Source organism: Hippopotamus amphibius, chromosome 11, assembly GCF_030028045.1.
Source record: "Hippopotamus amphibius kiboko isolate mHipAmp2 chromosome 11, mHipAmp2.hap2, whole genome shotgun sequence".
NCBI lineage: Eukaryota > Metazoa > Chordata > Mammalia > Artiodactyla > Hippopotamidae > Hippopotamus > Hippopotamus amphibius.
This window is the reverse complement of record NC_080196.1, coordinates 57,305,215-57,329,561: the sequence shown is the minus strand read 5'-3', so window position 1 is coordinate 57,329,561 and position 24,347 is coordinate 57,305,215. Positions and strand designations below refer to the sequence as shown.

The following is a 24,347-nucleotide window of genomic DNA, read 5'->3' as shown; positions in this document are numbered from 1 at the left end:
GGCCACTGAAATTTAAACTTGGTAAAGCTCAAATTCTTGTGATTGTTCCCTCTTTACCAACCTCCAGACTGTGAAAGTTGTTACAGTTATTTTTGAACTGAATTTCCTTTTGGACTGATTTTAGAAACAGATGAGGCTCACAAGACTGCTTCTTATTTTCTTTAAAATAATAACAAACAACAAAAACCAAAATAAAACAAAACCCCCGCTAACACAGGAAGCACACAGGAAGCCTGGAATGCAACCAAATAGGCTGTATTTCCGGAAACCTGCTTACACTCCAGCAACGTGGTTGGCTCCCTTTGCACAGGCGCAGAAAAACGTTTGGGCGGGGCGGGAGTTCCGTCGCGCAGGGGTCGCGCCCCCCTCAGGGATTGGCGGCGCCAGGGCTGAGAGGCGGAACCGGAAGCGCCTGTGTACGCGGCTTTGCGAGTTCAGTGCCGGAGTTTTCCCAGCCCCCTGCCTTCAGCGTTAGGTGCTGCTCTTGCCCGGGGGGTACCATGGGGGAAGCGGAGAAGTTTCACTGCATCTACAGTTGTGACCTGGACATCAACGTGCAGCTTAAAATGTAAGAGAATCTGGGGACCGGAGCTGGGGTTGCTGATGCTCAGAGGCGGGGCTGCAGGGCTTGTGGGTTTGGGACAGAAGATGTTAGCTTGAGGGACGGCTGGGAGGGCTGAAGCCAGGAAAACGGAGGTGAATGGGAGCTTGGAGAGGGGATGTGGTCTCAGTGAGAAGGACAGCGATAGGAATAAGTCAGTACGGCCCGCAGGGTTTATTTTCTAGAAAGCATTTTGCAGTTCACTGCAACCTTTTGTGGGATTATTACTGTCTCAGCTTACAGATGAAGAAATCAAGTCTTGGTTAAATCGTCGTCCTGCCGTTAATAATTGGAAAATATTACTTTAAAATGGGGCCGGAAGGTGGAATGGAGGCTAAAGAAATTATGGAGAGGTAGACACAGGCAGATAAGGTAGCCGAGAATAAGATGAGCACATGAATGTAGTACTAAAAACACGAGCGGTAATAGAGGCTTAGGTGGAATACGACAGTCTGATATTATTTAGCCAGGGAGGTTGGGAGTCAGTCAAAGGAAGGGAGGGTTCCAGTTGTAAAGGGACCAGAATATATGAGACAAGAGCCTTGCAGGAATATCTTGGGGCATCACAGTTGAAGTAAAGGTACAGGGCATGGCATCTTAAGATGAGAATAACGGAACTGAGATGGGGAACAGGTAGGACCAAGTTGGAAATTATGTCCATTGGCAGTCTCGTAGATGTATTTCCATATGTGAAAACTATCAAATTATCACAAATTATTAATCCCAACATCATTCATCATATGTTTTAGTCAGTATTCAACAAATGTATCTCAGGCATAGATAGGGCTACATACCTGTAGTAAATATATTTTCTCTATCATTAGATGCTCCTTTGAATGATTGTTTCCAGAAGTTGCTTATTTCAGACTCTGACAAGTCCTTTACTGTTCATTTGGTGGTGGTAAGAATCATATGTCAGCAACCAAACTGAACTTTTGTATAATACTTTACACACCCATTTAAAGAAATTTTTACAGCATACACCAGTAGATGCTTTTATAGGACCTGTATTGCCATCACCTGATAAAGCATTTTCCTTCGGTCTCATTCCTCTTAGTATTTCTTAGCCATGTGAATGCATTTCTTTTTCTTTTTCTTTTTCTTTTTTTTTTTGGAAACTTGAACATTAAAAGGAAAGAAGAAAAAATTAAAAAAAGCTGGTCCATTATTAATAAACACACATTTAGTGTGTGTCACAATTTTGAGGAAAAGATAAAGCATAAATCAGAGGGTTGGCAAAATTCAATAATAACTACCTTTTAGCTTCTGAGACTGGTTCTTGGGAGGGCAGGAAGTACAGAGAATAGTAAATTTTAAAATTCTGTTTATTTTCCCCAGGCCTTTTCATCTATTTCTACGGTTTTAATAACAACTTGCACTTTGATGTCTCTTTTCTTAGCGCCATAGTTGAATATCAAACTGCCCACGAGACATGGTTGCTTTGGATGTCCCAAAGCACTTTATAAGCAACTTGTCTGAAATGGAGCACATCATTAGCCTGCGCTTCTAGCTCTAATTTTCTCTCACTCTGTTCTGTTGATTTTTAGCGTCATTCATTGAATAGGTTAAGACAGAAAAGGGGTCACCTGGAGTCATGCAGACCACCCCCCACCTTCTCTGTTTAATCATTCACAAGTTGTCCTGAATCTACCTGCTCAGTATCTTTGATCCATGCCCCCTTTAAACCTTAGTCTACCCTTTTGCTTTTAATTTTGATTGAAAGTCTTCCAGCTGATCTTGCTTTCAGTTACACTTCTCCATTGCATTCTTATACGCGTGCCAAAGTATCATAAGCACAAACCTGATTATATTACTGTCACTTCAGATTGTTTAGTTAACAGGTTTTGAGTGTTCATTTTGCGTCGGGCACTGTACTGACTTAGCTTCACTACCCCCTTCATGTCCTTCTCATCTCTAGCTTCTTCTCCAGGTGAGCTTTGTGCTTTAGCTGTAGCAACTTGTAATTCCCAGACACACCATCTTGCCTTTTTGCCTTTGTATATGCTGTTCTTTTATTCTGGGATGACTCCCTGCATCTGTCTCTCATCTTCCATGTATTGTTCAGGCTCGTTTCTGGCCTCTGTCTCGGTTATGAGCCCCTGCCTCCATGCCATGTTAGGTGCTCCTGAGACTTTTTGATGTATCTTTCTGTAATGGGAAGAACATTGGCTTTGGCCTCCTCTGTCCTGGTTTTTATTCTCAGCTCTGTTACTTATTTTGTGATCCTGGTTAATAAGCTCGATTTCTGAGTCTCTGCTTTATGATTTATAAAATAAGTATGGTGAAAAGTAAGTAAGAAAGTCTCTGTAAAATGTGTGGCACAGTATATGTTGTAATCTTGATTTCCTACGTCTTTTATAATCTCATGCATATGTTTTATGACTTAAAGCACTGTATTTCTTAATTTAAATAAATGATTAGATAATACATCTGCATAGTAAAAAAAAAATTGAAAGCATAAAAATATGTGCAATTAAAAGTAAGTTTTCTCCCTAGAGCAAGGACTTAATATTTTTTTGTAACACTGTATTGTTTCTCTTGTCTTTCATTTCTGGGCCTCTATGCCTAGTACAGTAAATATTGTTGAAAGAGTACAGGAATAAGTGGTCAGCTTGAAATTAATAAGATGAAAGTGATGCTTAGAAAGCTGGTGACATCTAGAGGGTAGACCCAAGAGTTGATGACAGAGTTTAAAATTAAGGAAGCCTAAAATAGAGAAATATGTTAATGAAGATAGGAATGATCTTAGCCATGTTAGGATTTTAAGACACCTTTAGAAATTGAAAAAATGACTAATTTCATCTATAGGAAAATGTTCAGGTAGCATAAGGTTACTGTGTCACAAGCATAAACTCTTCTTAATATTTGTTGTGATTGTCTTTAAAAATGTGTGTCTAGAAGATACAGAGAATGGACTGGAGAACTCGAGGTTTGGGAGGGGGCGGGGGGTGAAGGGGAAGCTGAGACGAAGCGAGAGAGTAGCACAGACATATATATACTACCAACTGTAAAATAGATAGTCAGTGGGAAGTTGTTGTATAACAAAGGGAGTCCAACTCGAGGATGGAAGATGCCTTAGAGGACTGGGGCGGGGAGGGTGGGGGGGACTCGAGGTGGGGGGAGTCAAGGAAGGGAGGGAATACGGGAATATGTGTATAAAAACAGATGATTGAACTTGGTGTACCCCCTAAAAAATAATAAATAAATAAAATATAAAAAAAAATGTGTGTCTAAACAATATTGCTTTTATGCTTTCAGAGGAAGTTTGGAAGGGAAGAGAGAACAAAAGAGTTATAAAGCCGTGTTAGAAGACCCAATGTTGAAGTTTTCAGGACTGTACCAAGACACATGTTCTGACCTCTATGTTACTTGCCAAGTTTTTGCAGAAGGGAAGCCTCTGGCCTTGCCAGTGAGAACCTCCTACAAAGCATTTAGTACGAGATGGAAGTAAGTTGTTTTCTTGCATGTGGTGGGTTCCAAACTATTCTTCCATTTCTTTATAGATGTTGAAAGTATTATTTGGAAGGAATTACAGACGAATTAAAATTCTTTATTTAATACCTATAAGCATTAATCAAATAGTTTAAAGTAGGAAGGTACTCAGGTAAAGTATTATACATAGCAATATTATAACTAATGGAGGTAGAAGTGAATTTATGTTTGCATTGAATATATTGACATATTTTTTATAAGAACTTCACTCATTCACAGAATGACCCAAACCAAAATCACATCTCTAAATTTGCTCCCATGCTATGCCCTTGAACACAGAAACACTTCTGGGTAGTCTGAGATGCTGTCTAAGCTGATATTTGGAACTTATATCTTTAGAGGGAGATCTGTTGTCATCTGTTTGGATCAGATGTTTATCTTAAATATGAAATTAACTATTTTTTTTTAATTCTTGGTTTATTAAGCATGGTGCACTAGCAAGCCATTGTTGGAATTCGAGGTAAATATAATGAACATGAAGTTCCTGTTTCTCCAGGATAATATTGTAGGTCCTTAATATAATCTCTCAACACTTCTTATTTGATAGATTGTGTGGTGCAGTTTTAATGTTAGATCCATGAGTATTATTCAGTACCCTGGTAGGCTTGGTACAGGATACATAGGTTATGTGCCCCTCAAGGAAGGAGTTCATGCCCACAGATTCATGGAGAACAGGGTGTAGCCGCATGGACTCCCAGCCTGTGCTGTTGAGGGTACAACCCTTTGTTTACCAAGTGTGGCCCAGCAGACTGGGAAAAGTTTTGTGGAGAGATCAGAAGCCTAAGCTCTGATGATGATCTGGCTACATTGAAACCAATTGTTTTAATGGTGTAATTTGCTTAGTAGTCTTTTTGTGGCTAGACACACACACACACACACACACACACACACACACACACGAGTGTAAATATGTATTTCTACTTGTATATATATGTATATATATTTTATACTGGAAAATATCAAACCTGTGAAAGTAGAGAGAAGAATATAATGAACTTCCAGGGGCCTATCACCTAGCTTCGATAATTACTAATTCAAGGCCAATCTTGTTTCAGCTATACCCACTGTTATTTTGAAGCAGATTCCAATATATCATCTTAACTTAAGTATTTCTGTATGTCTCTAACATAACTACAGTATCATCATCACACCTAAAACAACCCACCAAAACTCCTTGATTGTATCAGAGATTCTTAGACTGGAATTAGGAAATCTACAATACCTGTTTTTACAGAGACAGAGCTCAAAACATTTATTAGACTTTCTGAGGTGGCTTGTGAACCCCCCAAGATACTTAGAACCACAAATTTAGGTCTAGAAAGTCAACATTTGTGGTGAATTTCACTTTTCTTGTGGTTTTGTTCCATGGCAATATTCCTTGGCAATAAAAGAAATTAGAGGAAAAGCAAATTCCCGGTTAGAGGGAGATTAACATCTTTCTCCTCTTTCTCCCATTTACCAGCTCCTCTCTGCATTGTTTATGTATTATGTATTTTCAAGGATATGAAAACTTTCATATTTGCTTTCTCAAAGTTTGAGGTTTTTAATTTATATTTTTAAATTGTGAAACTAACAAAGTAATTAGAATGGCTTTTTTTTTAAGTTAAAAGGTTTAAAATAGCTGTGTAGAAAGTAAATTGAGAAAATACCTCATGTTGAGTAAATATATGAGGATAGGCTTTTGTCTATCCTCATATATTTAATATATTTAATATAACATATATCCTCATATATTTAATATACTCTTTGGGCTTGGGGAAACATTTGCAGATTTTGTACAACCTGCTCTTTAGTATTTAAGAGTTGAGTTTTTTACCAATTCATCAAAACAAAAACTGCACTTCTAAAGTAAATAAGGGCAAACTTTATACAGTCATTATTTTCTATAAGCACGTACTTAAAAGAAGATTCTGTAGACTGTAGGGAAAATAAATTATATGTAAAAGGATCTCTTGCTATCTTAATTTTTACATCTCCTTAGTTCAGAAAGTATGAGATTTCAAGTTGTCTAAGTCTGATTTCTGTTTCTGATAGTGAGTTGTGAGAGTTCAAATGATGAGAAGCTCATCCAAAATTCATCCAAATCTCTTCTGTCATATTCTATTCTATTCTGTCCTATAATAAGACAGCCCATGGTGAGGAAACCTATTCTTTCGTTACACTTAGGGTAAAATTATCAGCTTTAGGTGTGAAATACTGCAAATTTTTAAGTTAAATGTATAAATATTATTCTGCAGCCAAGTGGTTTAAATTTTTTTTTTGTAACTTATATTCTGCCTTGTCACATGGAGGATTTGAAACGGCTTTAGGCATAGACTAATATAATTTTAAAATTAGAAAGTTAGGATTTAGGAGTGCATTAATCAGACTAGAGAATTAGTACAATGGTGTATGGGGGTGGGGGTACATGGTGGGAAATCATATCATCTAGAATCAGGCTTTAGAATCTTGGAATATTTTGAAAGTTGCCAGGTGAATTTAAGCCTAATTAGAGTTGGGACATGAGCAAGGGGTGATGAATGGGAAGGGAGAGAACAAAATGGTGTTCAAAATACACAGTCTGACCAGATTTTCCCATTATTTCTAGAATATCTTGAGTAGTTTTCAAACTATTTTTTAGCTGCAGATTCATTTTCTTCAAAAGAAATCTTCTACAGAAGCCCAATATGTAAAACCGGTTAAAGTGTTTTGCTTTAATTTAAAGAGGTTTGGGGATCTGGCGTTGGATGACAAAAGGTTTGATGCAAATGGTTGCTTCCTCTTATTTATTGTCTCCTAGGCAAAGGACAGAATGTAGAGGTGAGTATTTTCACAGCTCATTTTGGACATTGTCACTGACTTTTCTCTTTAGCTTGTGTTAACTTCTCTCTCTGGTTTGTTCATTGGTGTAATGTGACACTGCTTAGTCTTTACCTTTTCAGTCTGGCCCACCATATGAATAGTAATTAAATAAATTTATTTAGTTTCTTAAGCTTATCTGTAGGGGAGAAAGGCTTTTTGAAGCATGTGTTTTATTTTTTTAAGAACTTCATAGAAGAAAAGGATTTAATGACATTTAGAGTCTCCTTTAAATTGATAGCCATCTCTGATTTTTGCGTAGGTCCTTGAATTTATATGGTGGATGTAAATGCTTTTTTCTTTAAGTTTGTGAAAATTCTATTCAGTGTCTTACTGATGCAGGTATATTTGACCTAGATTGTTATATGCCCTTTGAGAATAATTTTGAGTAAACAGAGAGAAGCAATTCTGTGTGTCTACTGGGTATTACTTTGTGTATTGTTTGCATAGTTTTCTTTGGGAATTTTAAAAGCCATCTGTTGTTTAAGGGAGTTGAAATGATCAGATAAATCCAGTGTTAAGTTTGAATGCAGAAGAAAATTTGCAGAGGTGAATAGAGTAAAAAAAATGGGAAAGCTGTGCTATCATTACTAAGAACAAACATTCCTTAGTGAAATCATATGTACAAATATGCTTTGAAAGCAAACTAGAGTGAAAGAAAAATCTCACGTAAAAAATTGTCACATGTCTGTCCAGAGCAGTCTAGTAACTTCTTCATATTATAAAGTTAGTGGATGGTCTCCTTTGGCCTCTTTAAAATTTTGTTTTTTTCTGCTTTATTGAGATACTGCTGTATATTATAGGACCATATTATACCTAGCAGCGTTTTGAGTATGAGTAATTCTGGTTTCTTTCTTTTCTTAATAAAAGACTGTTAAGGAGAATTCTTATAGGAAAAAATCACAGTTTGGTTCAAAACAAGTTTGGTTCTAATAGGTTTAAGTGTTTTCCCAGATTTTTACTAGCCATTATTATATTCCTTGTATCTTAGTGATGTTGTCTGTTTCTTTCTTTTTTTTTTAATTGAAGTGTGGTTGATTTACAATATTGTGTTAGTTTCAGGCATACAGCAAAGTAATTCTGTTATACATATATATGTATATATCTTTTTTTCTTATTCTTTTTCATTGTAGTTTATTAGAAGATATTGATTATAGTTCCCTGTGCTATACAGTAAATCCTTGATGTCTGAATGTCATGATTAAAAGATTTACCAGTGTTATTTTTCATGAGCTTTGTTTTTCAAAAATTTTTTTTCATGTGTTCTATAGGCATACCTTGGAGATATTGCAGGTTTGGTTCTAGATCACTACAATAAAGTGATTATTGCAATAAAGCAAATTTTTTGGTTTTCCAATACATATAAAAGTTATCTTTACACTATACTATAGTCTGTTAAGTGTGCAATAGCATTATGTCTAAAAACACAGTGTTCATACCTTAGTTAAAAATTACTTTATTGCTAAAAAGTCCTATCATCTGAGCCTTCAGCGAGTCATAGGAGTAACATCAAAGATCACTTACAACAGGTCACTGTAAAAAATATATTAATAATGAAAAAGTTTGAAATATTGCAAGAATTACCAAAATGTGACAGAGAGACACAAAATGAGCAAATGCTGTTGGAAAATTGGTGCCCATAGACTTCCTAGATGCAAGATTGCCATAAACCTCAATGTGTAGAGAATGCAGTATTTGCAAAGCTCAATAACGTGAAGTGAAATAAAATACAGATATGCCTGTATTTGAAATTGAAGTTGCCTAGAGCAAAACTGAGGTAAGTGCCATGTTATATTTTTGTGCTACTAACTTAATCTTTGGCACATTTTCTCTGGACAAACCTTCTTGTATAGATTTTTAATTTAAAGGAAAGTTATATACACATATATTTATGTTGACTTCCTTTCCTTAGCTTTATGTTTCTGTTGACTTTAATTCCACAGCTGGAATGAATGGCTAAAACTGCCTGTGAAGTACCCTGACCTGCCCAGGAATGCCCAAGTGGCCCTGACTATATGGGATGTGTATGGACCAGGAAAGGCAGTGCCTGTGGGAGGAACAACAGTTTCGCTGTTTGGAAAATATGGGTAAGCGTTTTCTTCTCTTATGGGAATGTTGTTGCTTTCTGACCCTTTTCTTTTTTGGCCTTAATAGTTTTTGCCCAGTGTGGTTCTCTGTGCTAGGAAGTGAAATCTGTTTGGTGCATATGATTCTGTAGTACTTGAAACTGAACTGGACACATATTTCCTTCAGGATATGCAGATGGATTAATTAAGAAACAGTTTTATTTCACTACTGTTAATGATTGGTAATGTGATTTCTATTAGGAAATAGTCATTGGAAACTGGAACCTTAATTTTAGGGAAAAAAGGCCATTTGGCATATGTTGTAACTGCTTTGTTATTGGATTTTTCTGCTTTGTCATTAATAGTGACAAAAAGGACATTAAACAGGGTTTAAAAGCACTAAAGCACTAATTTGCTATAATAGTAATGATTATAATAGAAAAGTTAATTTTATTTAAAGAAGTTTATAGATAATAGAAGTGTATTGTGGAAAAAAAAAACAACAACAACAACAAAAAGAAACCTCACCATAGTCCACAAGTTGTTTTTTCTCTATCCCTTTTCTCCTGAACAGAGAGATCACTCTTCGTCTTAAGAAAACTGTTGACATTCTGCTTTATCTGTGTTTATTAATTGCAGTTTTTCTCTAAAAAGCTTGGTCTTTCATCATGTATTGAGTTACCCTGGTATACAGATGAATAATTTTTTTCCCCTTTAACAATTTTAAGAATGAATTGGTGCCTTGGTAACTTGCAAAGGTGATGATTGATGGTCTTTTTTTTTTTTTTCTCCTTAAGTTTTATCGTGAACTTTTAAACAGTTTTGAAGTGTTTCAATCCATTGTTCTTTTATTCTTTATAATTCTCAAAAATTTCCATTTTTGGTCAGTAGGAACCCCTTCAAGTTGATCTCATGGTCTTTTGACAGTATAGTACACCAATAGTCATTTGTAGCTTCTTTACTTTCTGGTGACAAACAAGTCCTAGTTCCTTTCAGTATGAAATGGTGGAGACCATAATCTAGGTATTATCAAACTTATTAATTTTTGCCCATTTTAAAATTGAAAAATGTTATCTCCTAAATTAATTTTCACATCATTAAATATGAGTGAAGGTGATCATATTATGATATTACCCTTTACTATTTGTGTGTATGTTTCTGTGAATTGCTTTTTCATATCCTTTGCCCATGTTTTAAAATTGAGATATAATTTACATACCATAAAATTCTTTGCCTTTATTTTTTTGAGTTATCATTTTTTCTTATTAATGTGTAAGGGGGTCTTTGTAGATTAGTGAAATTAGCCCTTTGTGTGTTAAATGTTACAAATGTTGTTTTTCCTGTTTGATATTTTCTTTTGAATTATCGTATATTTGTTTGTCGCTTATTTACTTGTAATTCATGAATCTTAAATTATGATGTTGAATTTATCAATTTTTTATAAACCAATGGTGGTTAGAAAGGCAGGTTGTAGAACTAGATTGTCTGGGTTTAAAACCTGGCTCTTTTGCTTATTATCTTGGGCAAATTATTTAACCTCTTTATACCTCAGTTTCCTTATCTGTAAAATGTAAAAATATTTACCTCACAGCATAGTTTATGATGATAAATTACTAAAGTGCTCAGTAAATATTAGCTGTCATTATTTCTGAACTATTCTTGTTAGTTTTGAATACTGTTAATTATAAAATGTTTTAATATTAGAGAGGGATAATCATCCTCATTAGTAGTCCTTTCAGAATTTCTCTAGATATTCTCTATGTTTTTTCAGATAAATTTTAATATTACTTCCCCAGTTAAAAAGAAAGCTCGTTGTCATTTTGTTGAGAAACTGTATTGAATTGTGTATGTGAATTATAGAGAGAATTGATATCCTTATAATTTTGAATTTTTCTATTTAGGAATAGGATGTCAGAAAAGCTTCAACTCATGAATAAAATGTAGATGTGATTCCATTTAGAATAGCTTGATTGCTTAGTAATATGTAGATATTTTAGTTTAATGTGCCTATTGAAGAAATATTTATTATTGAAACCCATGCAGGAACAATAATTTAGACATAGTCTGAGACATTGTGGGCTCCAGTTTTAAATATGTTTTTGATAAAATGCCATGTTACAGTAGAACGGACATATTACAAAATCAGTATTGTTTCTTTCCAGAGTGTTTGTTCCTTTTTACTTTCTCTATCCAGGTGGAATTTGCTTGGCATACAGAAAAAAGGGCGCCGTTCTTACTGTAGTCTTAGTGGTTGAATGGTCTTGAGAAACAGCCAGATAGACCTCTTGGTTTTTCCTCCTGGCCCCTTCATAAGTGGTTTATCTTCTGAAATATCTGTGGGAGTTTCCCTCATGAAAACACCTCTTTTGGCACACGTATATTGATACATTTTTGTTGACCTTAGGATATAGTTTCAGGAGACAATCTGACTAGACATAGGTGTGAGACAGTAGAAATTTCCACAGAAGTACAGTGAAATGACCTGCCTACAGCCAAATAAACTCTCAGATTGATGTTTGTGACATTTTTACTTGGCTTTTGGCAAGTTTTCAAAAAGTACATGAAGTCAGTAGTAATCACTGTGTGTATGTGTGTGTATAAGGACTCGCGTTAGATCACCTGCTATTCCCTCTAGGCTGATGCTTATAGTGACCTTCACCTCAGAGAAAGGAAATCTGAGAAGCCCCATGAAATTAAAATAACTCCTTTTTTTCCCTCTGCGTTCTGGGGCCTTTCCTTGAAGGCGAACTGGGTTGCAGTGGAGACAAGCCCAGGCATTCCCTCGCAGGATACCGGGCTTCCTGTGAACCTTTGGATTGTGGAAGAGTAGGATATTCTGGATGTTCCAGGTGCTGTAGCAGAGTGCAGACATGCACTTTACTGCTAGGTCACAGCTGCTTCTCTGCATGGTATTGCGGACATGAACGGTGAGAAACTAGCATGAGTCTTCTGGGTGACCTCAACAGGAAGCCTGTGCAGATTTTTTCCCACCTGCCATTAAAAATCATATCATGTGCTGACGCAGTTCTCATGGCTTAGGGAAATGCTGCTTTAGACCTTCATTTCCTCAAATGTTTCTTAGGCAATGAAATAACACCAGTTGCACCCCCACCTTGTGCCCTAAATAGTCCTGCTATGGACTTAGTAGCTTTTTAAAAGTGGTCCTCAAAGTGTCCAAAAGTTGTGTTACAGTATTGGGAATCCTGTGACTACCAGGTCTTGCTCTTTGCTCATATCTGTTTTGTATACTTGAGTCAGTGCGAAGCAGTGCTTCTTGGAGAATAGTGTAGTTAATAATTGAGAGACAAATCTGTAAGGATATGACTGGAATAACTAATTGTCCTCACTTTGAAAGTCTAGCTCGTGAGATTTTCTAAGTAGCTGAAGAATGGATTGATCATTAGGTTGAACTGGCAAAGGATCACAGGCAGGCTGCAGATTTCTCTTGCAGATGTTTTTTCCAAATGTGAGTTCTGAAGTTGGGGCAGTTGCTGTTGTCGTGGCTTGGCACTGGGAGCTGGGACATCAACAGCAGCTGTTGCGGGGGCCTCTGCTGGTGTCTGAGGGAGATCCTGCTGTACTGTTTTCTTCTGTCTTGCCCATTTGGCTTAATTTCCCAAGTGGACTTGGTGCTCTGAGCATCTTCTGGCTTGCCACCTGGAGCTGTGTAACTCTCTGTAAAGGTTCCATTAGTGTCAAAAGACAGTAAATATGTTCACTTGGCATCACCCCTACCCTCCATGTCCCCTACCCTTAAATCTCTTCTCCAGATCCATCCCAAGACACCTAAATCATTTAGTAAACTGACTTCCTGCCAAATGTACTTATTTTTGATTAAGTTCAGCCAAACTATTCACTTGGGGGATGAAGTGGAGAGAAGGAAGGGAAGCTTTCTGCTGTTTCTGAAGGTACATTTAAGGATACTCACTGAAAGTGGTATTATGACCTCACTGCAACCAGTTTCTTAGAGACTAAGAAGATCTGCTTGATGTTGAATCTCTCTCTCAGTTGAAAGGTAAAGAAAATGAACTTGAACTTTATAAAAGGCTTTTTTAATAATATTACTTTTTTTATCTTTAACATGATAGATAAATATTGAGAGTTTTGATTCTTCGCAGCCAGTCAGTATATTTTGTATTGGGCCTATAAAGTAAGCTTTGCAGATATGGTTGCTGGATACTACCTGTTTATTGCCAGCCTTAAAGACCTTAACACATTTGGTCTTTAATCTTATACTGCTCATGAGCTTGTAGCTGTCCTTTATAGTTCCCAATCTAAATGTTTATGGCATCATTACTTACATACATTACATAATATTCAGTGAAAATCCTCTTTATTACCTCAGGGAAATCTGCTAAGAAATTTTCTGTTTGTCAGATCATGATAATAATGGTTGAACATTTATGTAAACCTTTTACAGTTAAGTACAGTGTTTTTAAAGATGGGAAAAATGTATCAATGTATCCAATGTGTATCTAATTAAAAAAATTATTTAACATGGGAGTGTTTGGACTTGCCTATTCACCTGCACACACTTCTAATCTTATTCTTTCCATTGCAGTTGACAGCTTGCCCTTTCAGCTTTGGGAGCATGTTGTTTGAGTAGACTTTATATTGTTTGAATGGCCTTGTTAAAAAAAAAAAAGAGAACGCACTGACAGAAGACTGTCTCTAACCTTCTTCAAAAAGACAAAACTCAGAAACTTGACAGAATATTTAAAAAACATAGCTGTCCAAAGCTCCTTTATGAGTTTGTGCAACCTTTACTCTGGATCTTCTTGGTAGCTTTTTTTTCTTTTTTTTTTTTTTCTCTTTGTGGTGCGTGGGCTTCTTATTGTGATGGCTTCTCTTGTTGCAGAGCAAGGGCTCTAGGTGCATGGGCTTCAGTAGTTGCAGCACGTGGGCTAAGCTGTTGCAGCTTACGGGCTCTAGAGTGCAGGCTTAGTAGTTGTGGTGCACAGGCTTAGTTGCTTCATGGCATGTGGGATCTTCCCAGGCCAGGGATTGAACCCACATCCCCTGCATTGGCAGGCAGATTCTTAAACACTGTGCCACCAGGGAAGTCCCCTTAGTAGCTTTTTGAAGGAAGCAGAAGCATGGCAGTCAAAGGTCACATAGTCTTTCACTTTAAAGCAGGATCATCCAGCTCAGGCTGAATTCTGATGATATGTAAAATTTCTGATTCATAGACCTGGGCATTTTTTTTTTTATTGAATCCACTGTTATATTCCCTTCTAAGACATCTCTCTTATGGAAAAGAAGACCGGAGAAAAATAAGCCCGTACTAAGTGAAAAAGAAAATAATAGCTAACATTTATTGAATAGTTATTATGAGGCAGGCGCTATTCTAAGTATTTTTTACTCGTACTGGTTTATTTAATTTTCTTAACAACCCTGTGAGATACAGTCACTTTTTATAATTTCATTTTATAGGTGAGGAAACTGAGGCACAGAGAAATTAAGTAATTTACCCAAAGTCTTGTAGGTAATAGATGGCACAGCTGGGATCCAAACCCCAGCAGTTCAACTCTGCTGTCTACTATGCTGAATTGTTACGTAAAGTAGAAAGTTATATAATTATTTTAATTTTATTTTTAGTCATTGTAAATGTGACATTCTCTCACTGGGTAGAAATTTGATTTCTATTTCTATGTCTTATATTGTTTGAAGGTGAAGTGATGAAGTGCATGTTGTCCATTACTGATGCTTCTCTTTTTCCACTCTGCCTTTAAAATCTCTTTAATAGTCCTAACTGCTTAGAGGAGAAAAGAATGGCATGTGAAAAACCGTGTTACATGGATTTTACTTGCTTGGTTAATTGCTTTACAGGCTTAAAGCTTGGCAAGAGAGACATGCGTTTCCTTGGTAGAATTCTTTCTGTTTAGGAATCTAAAATTTCTCGTAATGAACTACATAATTTAATTCTGTCCTGAGCATTCTCTTTTTGCCTAGCATGTTTCGCCAAGGGATGCATGACTTGAAAGTCTGGCCTAATGTGGAAGCAGACGGATCAGAACCCACAAAAACTCCTGGCAGAACAAGCAGTACTCTCTCAGAAGATCAGATGAGCCGCCTTGCCAAGGTAAAAAGGAAACTATTGGAACAGGTAGAAAGCTTTGAATGATATCTGTTGTAGTATAAATTGACATTATGAATTGTCAGATTACTTTTTAATTTAAATTTACTCTTTTAATAATAGTTTTGTAGAAATATACTTCATATACCATAAAGTTCACCCTTGGAAAGTGTACAGTTCAGTGGCTTTTTAGTGAATTCACAGTGTTGTGCAATCATTACCACTGTTTACTTTTAGACCATTTTTATCAAAAATATAACCATTCCTCCCTCCAGTCCCTGGCAACTGCCTATCTTTCTATCTTTGTGAGTTTTCCAATTCTGGACACTTCATATAAAGAGAATCGTATAATATGTGGCCCTTTGTGTCTGTAATCCCAACAGATATGAAAATGTAGAGCTCTTGGTGATACTTTCAGGATGACCACCTACCTTTTTTGATAACATGGTCTTAAAGAGGCAAGCGTTACATGCTAGAGATTTCTGTATTGTTTGAAGGTGAACGTTTGTTACATTAGCCAGCCTAAATTCCCTTGCTCTACCTCACCCCTCTTTTTGTAAACTGAGGTATTACCTCTTCCTTTCAAAATTGTGTTAATGTTTTCATTTAGTTTTTGTATTTCTAAGTTCAATTCCATTCTTAAATCACAACAATGTAACTTATTTTGTGAATATCTATTCAAAAAGTACTTTGTTAGATACTGTTTAAAGATCCTTTTACAATACTTTTGTTAAGAGACTTTCTTTTAATTTTTACATGTAATTTTCCTTTGTGATCTTATTAGTTATGGATGACTCCATAATGTCTGGGGAAAGTTTTGATGTCAAGCATTTTATAACTTGTTGCCTCAACCTACATATGTAAGAAATCTTAATTATAAAGAATAAGCACTTGGATTGGTTAGGCTTTGTGCTTAAGCATAAATTTTTTTTTTCAAGTTAATTCTGTGTCTTTTTGTATGGCTCTTTTATGGAAAAAATTATGTCATGTCTTCCTAATAAGCTTTTTAACCAAATTACTGTTGTCAGCTTCCCCCTCCATAATTAAATAAATGAAATTTAATTTTCAGTTCAGCTACTCCTTTGAGATTTTGTTTAGATTCTTACATGTGATATAGCAAACCTCTCAAGCTTTTCATATGTATACCTTCTCTTTAAGGGTTTATCTTAGTGATAAAATTTTGTTGCAGCTACTCTCTGTGACTTTTATATACCTTGAATAAATAGAAATTTGATCAGAATCAGCTCATTTATAGGCTGTGGGTCACAAAAGCTTATATCTCCAATGTAGCAAAACCTCATATTGTTTTTTAAGAACAACATTCATTTTGAGAATGAATATTATGATTCATACAGTAATGAAATTCTGAATTTGAGGGGAAATGGGCAGGAAATAAAAAGCTGTATAATTGCACAGTTCATCCACTTTGGTTCTCTTATATTAAACAAATTATATAGGCTTCTATTCACATGTTCCTAATTTTTTTCCCAATTATTTTTAATGCAGGGTTCAAAAATAATTTTTGTAACAACTGATTGACATTTTTCAAACAGCAGTAAATGCAGCATTGGAATTTGAAATGGACTTTTTAATGTAGCACGATGTTATAGTATACATTTCTCATTTTTATCTTTTGAATCTTTTGGTAGGAGAAAAAGATCTGACTTGATAATGATAAGCTTTTTTATGGTTGAAACTATAACCCCTTAAAGAGTTGTGTAGGTTCATAGTTATTCTTTTGATTATCAGTGTACATTTGTAACTCTAGAAATGGCAAGTAAGCATATGCAGAGCTAAATTAGGTGTTGGGAAGAAGCCTTCTTAACATTCTTGTTAATTGGTAGCAATCATCAGCAGTATAAATTCTTCATATTGGAGCTGATGGCAAGTTGGGGCCTACGTTTTCAAGACATAGTTATTGAAATTTAAATGCTGTCCGTGTTATCCAGGGTGGCTGTTCGTTTTTAAGTGAGTTTTTATGAATTTGTTTCTAAATCTTAAAAATGGGGATAAAAGTTAATGAAAATAAGTCTTTCTTATGCCAATTGGAGAGAGCTCCTTTCAAAGTTCTTTGTCCCTAATAGAATTCTACTTTTTACTTCTGAGTGGAGTAAAGTGGAGCCTTCAGAGCTTGCTGTGCTGTGACAGATAGCATTAGTGTTTAACTCATGTTCCCTAGGGACTAAATGGAAACCATTAAAAACCAATAATTACTCTTCTTAAGGGGAAAAAGGCATCACATTTGTAGCATTTTTGAAGGAACTGCTCTCCCTTTTTATTTTTTGGCACTTGGGCTAATATGTTTCATTCTTCTCTGTATAGCAGTTGGTCATGCTATTTGAAGTTTCAGAACCTGTTATATCCCTGTTGCTATTGAAGATGAATTTGTTTTATAAATGATGTCTTTGGTTTGATGAAATTGGAAGCTTGGGCATTTGGAAGCACTTTTCAGTGGGAAGAGCATTGTAGTATGAGGCAGAGATTTGGCCATCCTACCAACTCAGGGAAAATAATTTCTAAGCCTGTAAAATAAGAAATTTAGAATGGATGAGATCTGAGGTCTTGTGTAGCTATTCATATTCTGTGATTCTGAAAGTACTGAAATAGCAAATATTTAGGATTTTTTATTTACCTGGATTTTATAATTACCACTTAGTAGAGAAACAACATTCATTCATCAGTTGGCAGTTGTGGAACTGCTGTTCATGCCATTCCTTTCCTCCTGTGACACATATGCCTAGAGTACAGCACTGTTCAGGACCTGCCTCGTGTGAATGATGTGGCTCTGCACTTGGATGTTGTTGTGGTTTTGTTCTTTTTTGATTAGTGCCTGCTTCTTTACTTAAATTTTTCAGACTGGCTTCCTGAGTTATTTCCCTTGCCTTATACCAGAAAAAGTATACTTTTATATTTGTTGCGGTCTTAACTTCTAAACTTACTGGAGAGAGTATGCTTTGATGCTTGGTATGCCCTGATTGTAAAATTATACTTTGGTATTTGTTTTTTCTTAAACTTATGCCACAGTAGCTCTCTTTCTTCCTCCCTCTCTCCTCCTCTCATTTTTCTAGTTCCACATTAAAAAGTTTGTTCAGTTAGATTATCGTTGTCTTCCTCAAACTACTTTGCAGTTGTGTTTGGTACAATATACTTTTAAAGTCTGAGAAGAATGCCTGTGCTCATGTTTCCATTTTCATATAAAAGGAACAGATACTTCCATTTCTCACACTATCATTTAAGAAAAGAAATGAGTATTCAAATAGGTGAGGTTTAAGTGGCTAGAACTGATTGGTTTTTTTCTTGTTGCACTTTGACTTTTCAGCCAGTGAATCTATTCTGATTGTTTCTAATTGTTGAGAAGGTGGCTTAAGAGTAACAAGGTGTATATTAATAATAGCAAAGCATAATTACCATGCATTGTATCCATGAGCCAAAATAAATAGCATAGTGACAGTTTTCAAACTGCAGTTTAGGAGAGTTTATTCAGTTACAGAACTGCTTTAGTCTTGGCTGCCTGGGGATAGTAGGACAAGAGGGCTGTGAAAAGAAGATGAACTCTTTAAATGGCCTATGGAGAAACAATGTTAGATAATTATTAAGCAAAGAACCTCAAACTCAAGCTATACTAAATATTCTTATTCTGACTTATCACTAGGTGCGAAAGTTAAATTGTAACTGCAATATGAATAATTGAAGTTTAAAAGCCTGATTTCTAGGTTTAACATTTTAAAAAAAATCAAATTCTTTCAGGATAGTTTTAGTGGAATTAACCTCTAATGATTTTACATCATTTTGTGGACATGCCTAGTTTTCCTTTGAAGAAAAACTGAGTGTGAGAAAAGTAAACAAACTGAATAGTCTTCAGTTTAGTTCTTACTTTTTATAACTTGCATTTCGTAGACTTAGTAGGGAGCTGGAAGAAAATGAACGTGTTGAAATATACTCTTTCCCCTATCTTCCTCACTATCTTCTCTTTCCCACCTCTAAATTTCCCTAATTAATTTTAACTAATGTAGTAACCTTCTGTTTGAATTGATTTCTGAAGATAATCAAAGGCCAGACTTCTTGAGCATTTATTGCACTTTGATTGTCCTGGCCTTTTAATGACCGTGGGCCTTACTTGGGCAAGTGTGCGCGTTGTTCCCATCTGCTCCATTTTTCAGCCTGTCATATTGTGAATTTTATGACTAGGATGCATATCCACCTGGGGTTTTGGATGTGACTACCAAGGTTTAGTGTTTGATTTATATTTGAATCCATGTCTTTAGACATGAAAGGTTAGTGCAAAAGCTTGCTTCTCCACTGTCTTCTTTTCATTTTAGCAGCTCTGCCTGATGTCTTTGGAATGTGCTTTAGTTTCTGTCAATTTGATTAAGAGGCGGCAAAGAGAAAGTAACGACTGTTTGAAAAATGCTTTGTGGTCTGTGTGACACAGAAAGGGTGGGGAATATTAGAAAGAGTGTATAGGTGAGCATTGCTACAGAGGAGTTGTGGTAGTATGTGGTGATGTTTCAAGCTGACCCTCAGAGTACCTACGTGGGGTCATTCTGGGTCCAGGGTCCAGACTCAGGGTTATAGCGATAGGGACTGGATTTTTTTTTAGTTCATCCAGGAAAAATTAGTATCTTGAGATAGGTTCATGCCAATCAGTTCAAGGGGTTAATTATAATCTAGAGCTGTACTAAGATAACAGCCACGATTCATATGTGGCAATGTAAGTTAATTAAAATTAAATAAAATTTAAAATTCAGTTGCTCTGTTACCATAATCACATTTCAAGTGCTCAGTAGCCACATGTGGCTAGTGGCTACCTCGTAGACATGCAGGTATGGGATATTGCCATTATTGCCGAAAGTTCTGTTGAGCAGCGCTGGTCTAGAATGCCAATTTACTGGCTTGTAATGGGTGAGTAACCATATTATCTTTCTGGTAACCATATTACTTGCATCTGCTACCCAGGACACCATTTTTCAAGGCAAGTTGGAAATTAAATTAGTCTTCAGAAGACTGTTAATTTCTTAGTGAGCCATGAAGTAACCTGAAGGAGCTAGGAAGTTTTGTGAGATGTTTCTCAGTTTGGGGAAATCTTAAAAGGACTTTTCCTCTTTCTCTCTTGACATATCTTTCTAGTTGCAGGATTACTTGAATATGCTGGCTGCACTGTATGTTTTGAATAAGCATGAACAAATTATCATGATCACACAATAATCCTTTACAATTGAGATGAACGTAACAAGAAATTTTCTGATTACATAATTTTGTGAAATGGGATTGAGGCTATTTCTTTTTTTTTTTTTTTTTTTGAGGCTATTTCTTTTAAATTATTTTATGGTACTATTTGACCTGCTGAAATATTTGCCCTTGAAAGAAAATATTTTACATTGCATGAGCTACATTCAGTGGGTACTAATCTTGAGGTATTAATTTAGAGGAGCTTACTGAGATTTTTATTTTAAATATGTGGACAAGTCCTCTTTATCTCTACCATCATCACTTGCTGTGTTGAAGACACACGTAAATGTTGGATATTTAAGAATTGTATTACTAGGTTGAAGTCGTCCTTATTGTTAGTGCCATTGTGAGTAATAATAATAGCTATAATAATCAGCTTGCATGTATAAAGTGCTTTAAAAGCTGTAAAACCCTTTGGCATGAATCGAGAGCTAAAATGGAGTCATGGTTAAAATCATGGCTTTGGAGATAATTTTCATTCAGATTCCAGTTGTGTCTTGTTTACTTGTGATCTGGAATTAGCTGGTTAACCTTTACAAAGCCATGAATTCCTCATCTTTATTGTTTAATTTTTATTTTATTTTATTTTATTTTTATAAATTTATTTATTTGACTGCGTTGGGTCTTTGTTGCTGCGCATGGGCATTTTCTAGTTGCGAAGAGCAGGGGCTACTCTTCGTTGTGGGCTTCTCATTGCTGTGGCTTCTCTTGTTGCGGAGCATGGGCTCTAGACATACAGGCTTCAGTAGTTGTGGAACATGGGCTTAATAGTTGTGGCTCACAGGTTCTAGGGTGCCGGCTTAGTAGTTGTGGTGCACGGGCTTAGTTGTTCTGTGGCATGTAGGATCTTCCCAGACCAGGGATTGGACTCGTGTCCCCTACATTGGCAGGTGGATTCTTAACCACTGCGCAACCAGGGAAGCCCTCCTCATCTTTAAATAGGAATAAATGGTTATATCTACTTTTTTGAGTTACTGTGAAGACTAATTATAAATGAGATAAAATATTTAAAGGATTTAACCTACTATGGGACAGTAGTGAGCGTTAATGAATGTTAGTTCTTGTTACTTGATCTTATTTGCTGTCATTTTATTCTGAGAAGTGTAATGATTGGACTTGTAATATACACTGTTTTTTAACTCATGAAATGTACATTGTTTTTAAACTGCTGAAAAGATGGAAGCCTTGAGAAGTTAAGTGATTTATTTTAACCTTTCAAGTGAATAGTAAATTGTAGAACTGGGACCTAAAATCAGGTCTTTAAATCCTTTATGTAAATATCTTTCCAAGTATAAGTATCAGTAATGTATTTTAGTTTAAGGATTGTGAAGAATTAGTTTGCATAGAGAATGTGTCGTTCTTATCAAGAAGATTAAAATTGAAATATAGGAGAAGAGGCAGAGGGAGTGTGAAATGAAAAAGTGTATATTTCTGAAGGTCCTCAGGTGTAGCATAAAAGATGTGCCCAGTGACTCAGTAAACAGTGACTTGCCTGTGGTGAGTGAGCACCCATTAAATATTTGTGCTATAAATGAACTGGGGTTACAGTTAGTACTTATGGCTTCAATTACTGTTATTGTTATGGTTGTCGAGTCCAAGAACATACTGTTCACCACATAACAGTCTGGTTAATGGAGAGACTAGGTGTTGGGGCAGGGAAAAGTGATTTCATTTGAAAAGCCAACAGACTGAGAAGATGGTGGACTAGTGTCCCAAAGAACCATTTTACCTGAGTTAGAATTCAGGCTTCTTTTATACTAATAGGGGAGGGGGTGTGGCTAGTTGTTACAAACTTTTTTTTTTAATTGAAGAATAGTTGATTTACAGTGTTGTATTAATTTCAGGTATACAGCAAAGTGATTTAGTTATATATATGTGTACATATGTTTACACACACGCACACACACAAACGTTTCAGATTCTTTGCCATTATAAGTTATTACAAGATATTATATAGTTCCCTGTGCTATACAGTAGGTCCTTGTTCTTTTTCTATTTTATATATAGTAGTGTGTATCTGTTAATCATAAACTCCTAAGTTATCCCCTCCTTACTTTCTCCTTTGGTAACCATAAGTTTGTTTTCTGTGTCTGTGAATCTGTCTCTGTTTTGTAAATAAGTTCATTTGTATCTTTTCTTTAGAGTCCACATGTAAGTGATATCACATTTGTCTTTTTTTTTTTTTTTTTCTTTCTCTGACTTACCTTCCCTTAGTATGATTAATCTCTAGGTCCATCCATATTGCTGCAGATGGTAATATTTCATTCTTTTTTATGGCTGAGTAATGGAATATAATATTTATTATGTATAATGGAATACACACACACACACATATACATGCCACATCTTCTTTATTGATTTATCTGTCATTGGACACTTAGGTTGCTTCCATGCTTTGGGTATTGTAAATAGTGCTGCTATGAACCTTGGGGTGCATGTATTTTTTGAGCTAGTTTTCATCTTTTCTGGACATATGCCTAGGAGTGGGATTGCTGGATTATATGGTAACTCTATTTTTAGTTTTTTAAGGAACCTACATACTGGTCTCCATAGTGGCTGTACCAATTTACATGTCCACCAACAGTTTGGGAGGATTCCCTTTTCTCCACACCCTCTCCAGCATTTATTATTTGTAGACTTTTTGATGATGGCCATTCTGACTGGTGTGAGGTGAGGTATCATTGTAGTTTTGATTTGTATTTCTCTAATAATTAACGGTGGTGAGCATCTTTTCATGTGTCTATTGGCCATCAGTATGTCTTCTCTAAAGAAATGTCTGTTTAGGTCTTCTGCCCATTTTTTGATTGGGTTTTTTGTTTGTTTGTTTGTTTGTTTGATATTGAGCTGTATGAGCTGTTTGTATATTTTGGAAATTAAACCCTTGTCAGTCACATCGTTTGCAGATATTTTCTCCCATTCCATAGTTGTCTTTTCATTTTGTTTATGGTTTTCTTTGATGTGCAAAAGCTTTCAAGTTTGATTAGGTCCCGTTTGTTTACTTTTGCTTTTATTTCTTTTGCTTTGGGAGACTGATCTAAGAAAGTATTGCTACGACTTATGTCAGAGAATGTTTTGCCTATGTTCTCTTCTAGGAGTTTTATGGTGTCATGTCTTATATTTAAGTCTTTAAGCCATTTTGAGTTTATTTTTGTGTATCGTGTGAGGGAATGTACTAATTTCATTGATTTACATGTGGCTGAAAGGACACTTTTTTTAATGTGAAGAGACATTACAGAGAATACCAACTTTCCCCCAAAAGCCCTAACAAAAAATTAATTGAAGGTATCTCTAGGAACTTTGTATTGTATTCTGAAAACAATAAATTACATAATTATAATGAGAGAGATCATTAATAGGTCCTACTAAATAGTTATTTTCTTAAACTAATTTTACTCAGAATGTCAGTTTACTCATGAAAATTATTTCACAAAGCTCCTTCAAGGTAGAAATGTATTCAGAAGCCAAGAGAAGTATACTTAATCAACTTGCTATACTATAAAGAAAATGGTCTCTGAGATTGTTTCCTTTTCAGAATAGCTGAAAAAAAAATATGATGATGATGACACTGTTATGATGCCTCTAATTAAGAGAGAGAATGGAGTCCAACTAACCACATTCTATCAATGAAAAATGTCCACAAATACAGAAGTAACTGGCTATTCAATCAGCCACTGTGAGAGCTATAAATCAGGATTTTTGACTGCCAGTTTTTCTACCCAGTTACAATGTACCTCATTACTATTTAAATATCCCACAAATGTTGTTCTGTCAATTTTATTTTTTATTATCTTTTTCATAAATTTATTTATTTTTTATAAATTTATTTATTTATTTTATTGGCTGTGTTGGGTCTTTTTTGCTGTGCGCAGGCCTTCTCTAGTTGTGGCGAGTGGGGGCTACTCTTCATTGTGATGTGCGGGCTCCTCATTGCCGTGGCTTCTCTTGTTGCGGAGCATGGGCTCTAGGCGCGTGGGCCTCAGTAGTTGCAGCACATGGGCTCAATAGTTGTGGCTCATTGCCTCTAAAGCACAGGCTCAACAGCTGT

The 24,347-nt window shown here is 35.8% G+C and overlaps 1 protein-coding gene across 3 annotated transcripts in view; it reads left to right on the top strand.

Moving 5' to 3' along the window:
* The first annotated feature begins 410 nt into the window (after positions 1–410).
* PIK3C3 (phosphatidylinositol 3-kinase catalytic subunit type 3) overlaps positions 411–24,347 on the top strand; it is a 137,101-nt gene continuing 113,164 nt past the window's right edge. For all 3 annotated transcript variants that reach the window (XM_057698880.1, XM_057698878.1, XM_057698881.1), the window contains exons 1-4: positions 411–568; positions 3,860–4,048; positions 8,875–9,018; positions 14,950–15,079. In XM_057698880.1, the coding sequence (XP_057554863.1) occupies positions 501–568; positions 3,860–4,048; positions 8,875–9,018; positions 14,950–15,079 (531 nt within the window). In that variant the 5' untranslated portion in view covers positions 411–500. The remainder of the gene's footprint in view (positions 569–3,859; positions 4,049–8,874; positions 9,019–14,949; positions 15,080–24,347) is intronic.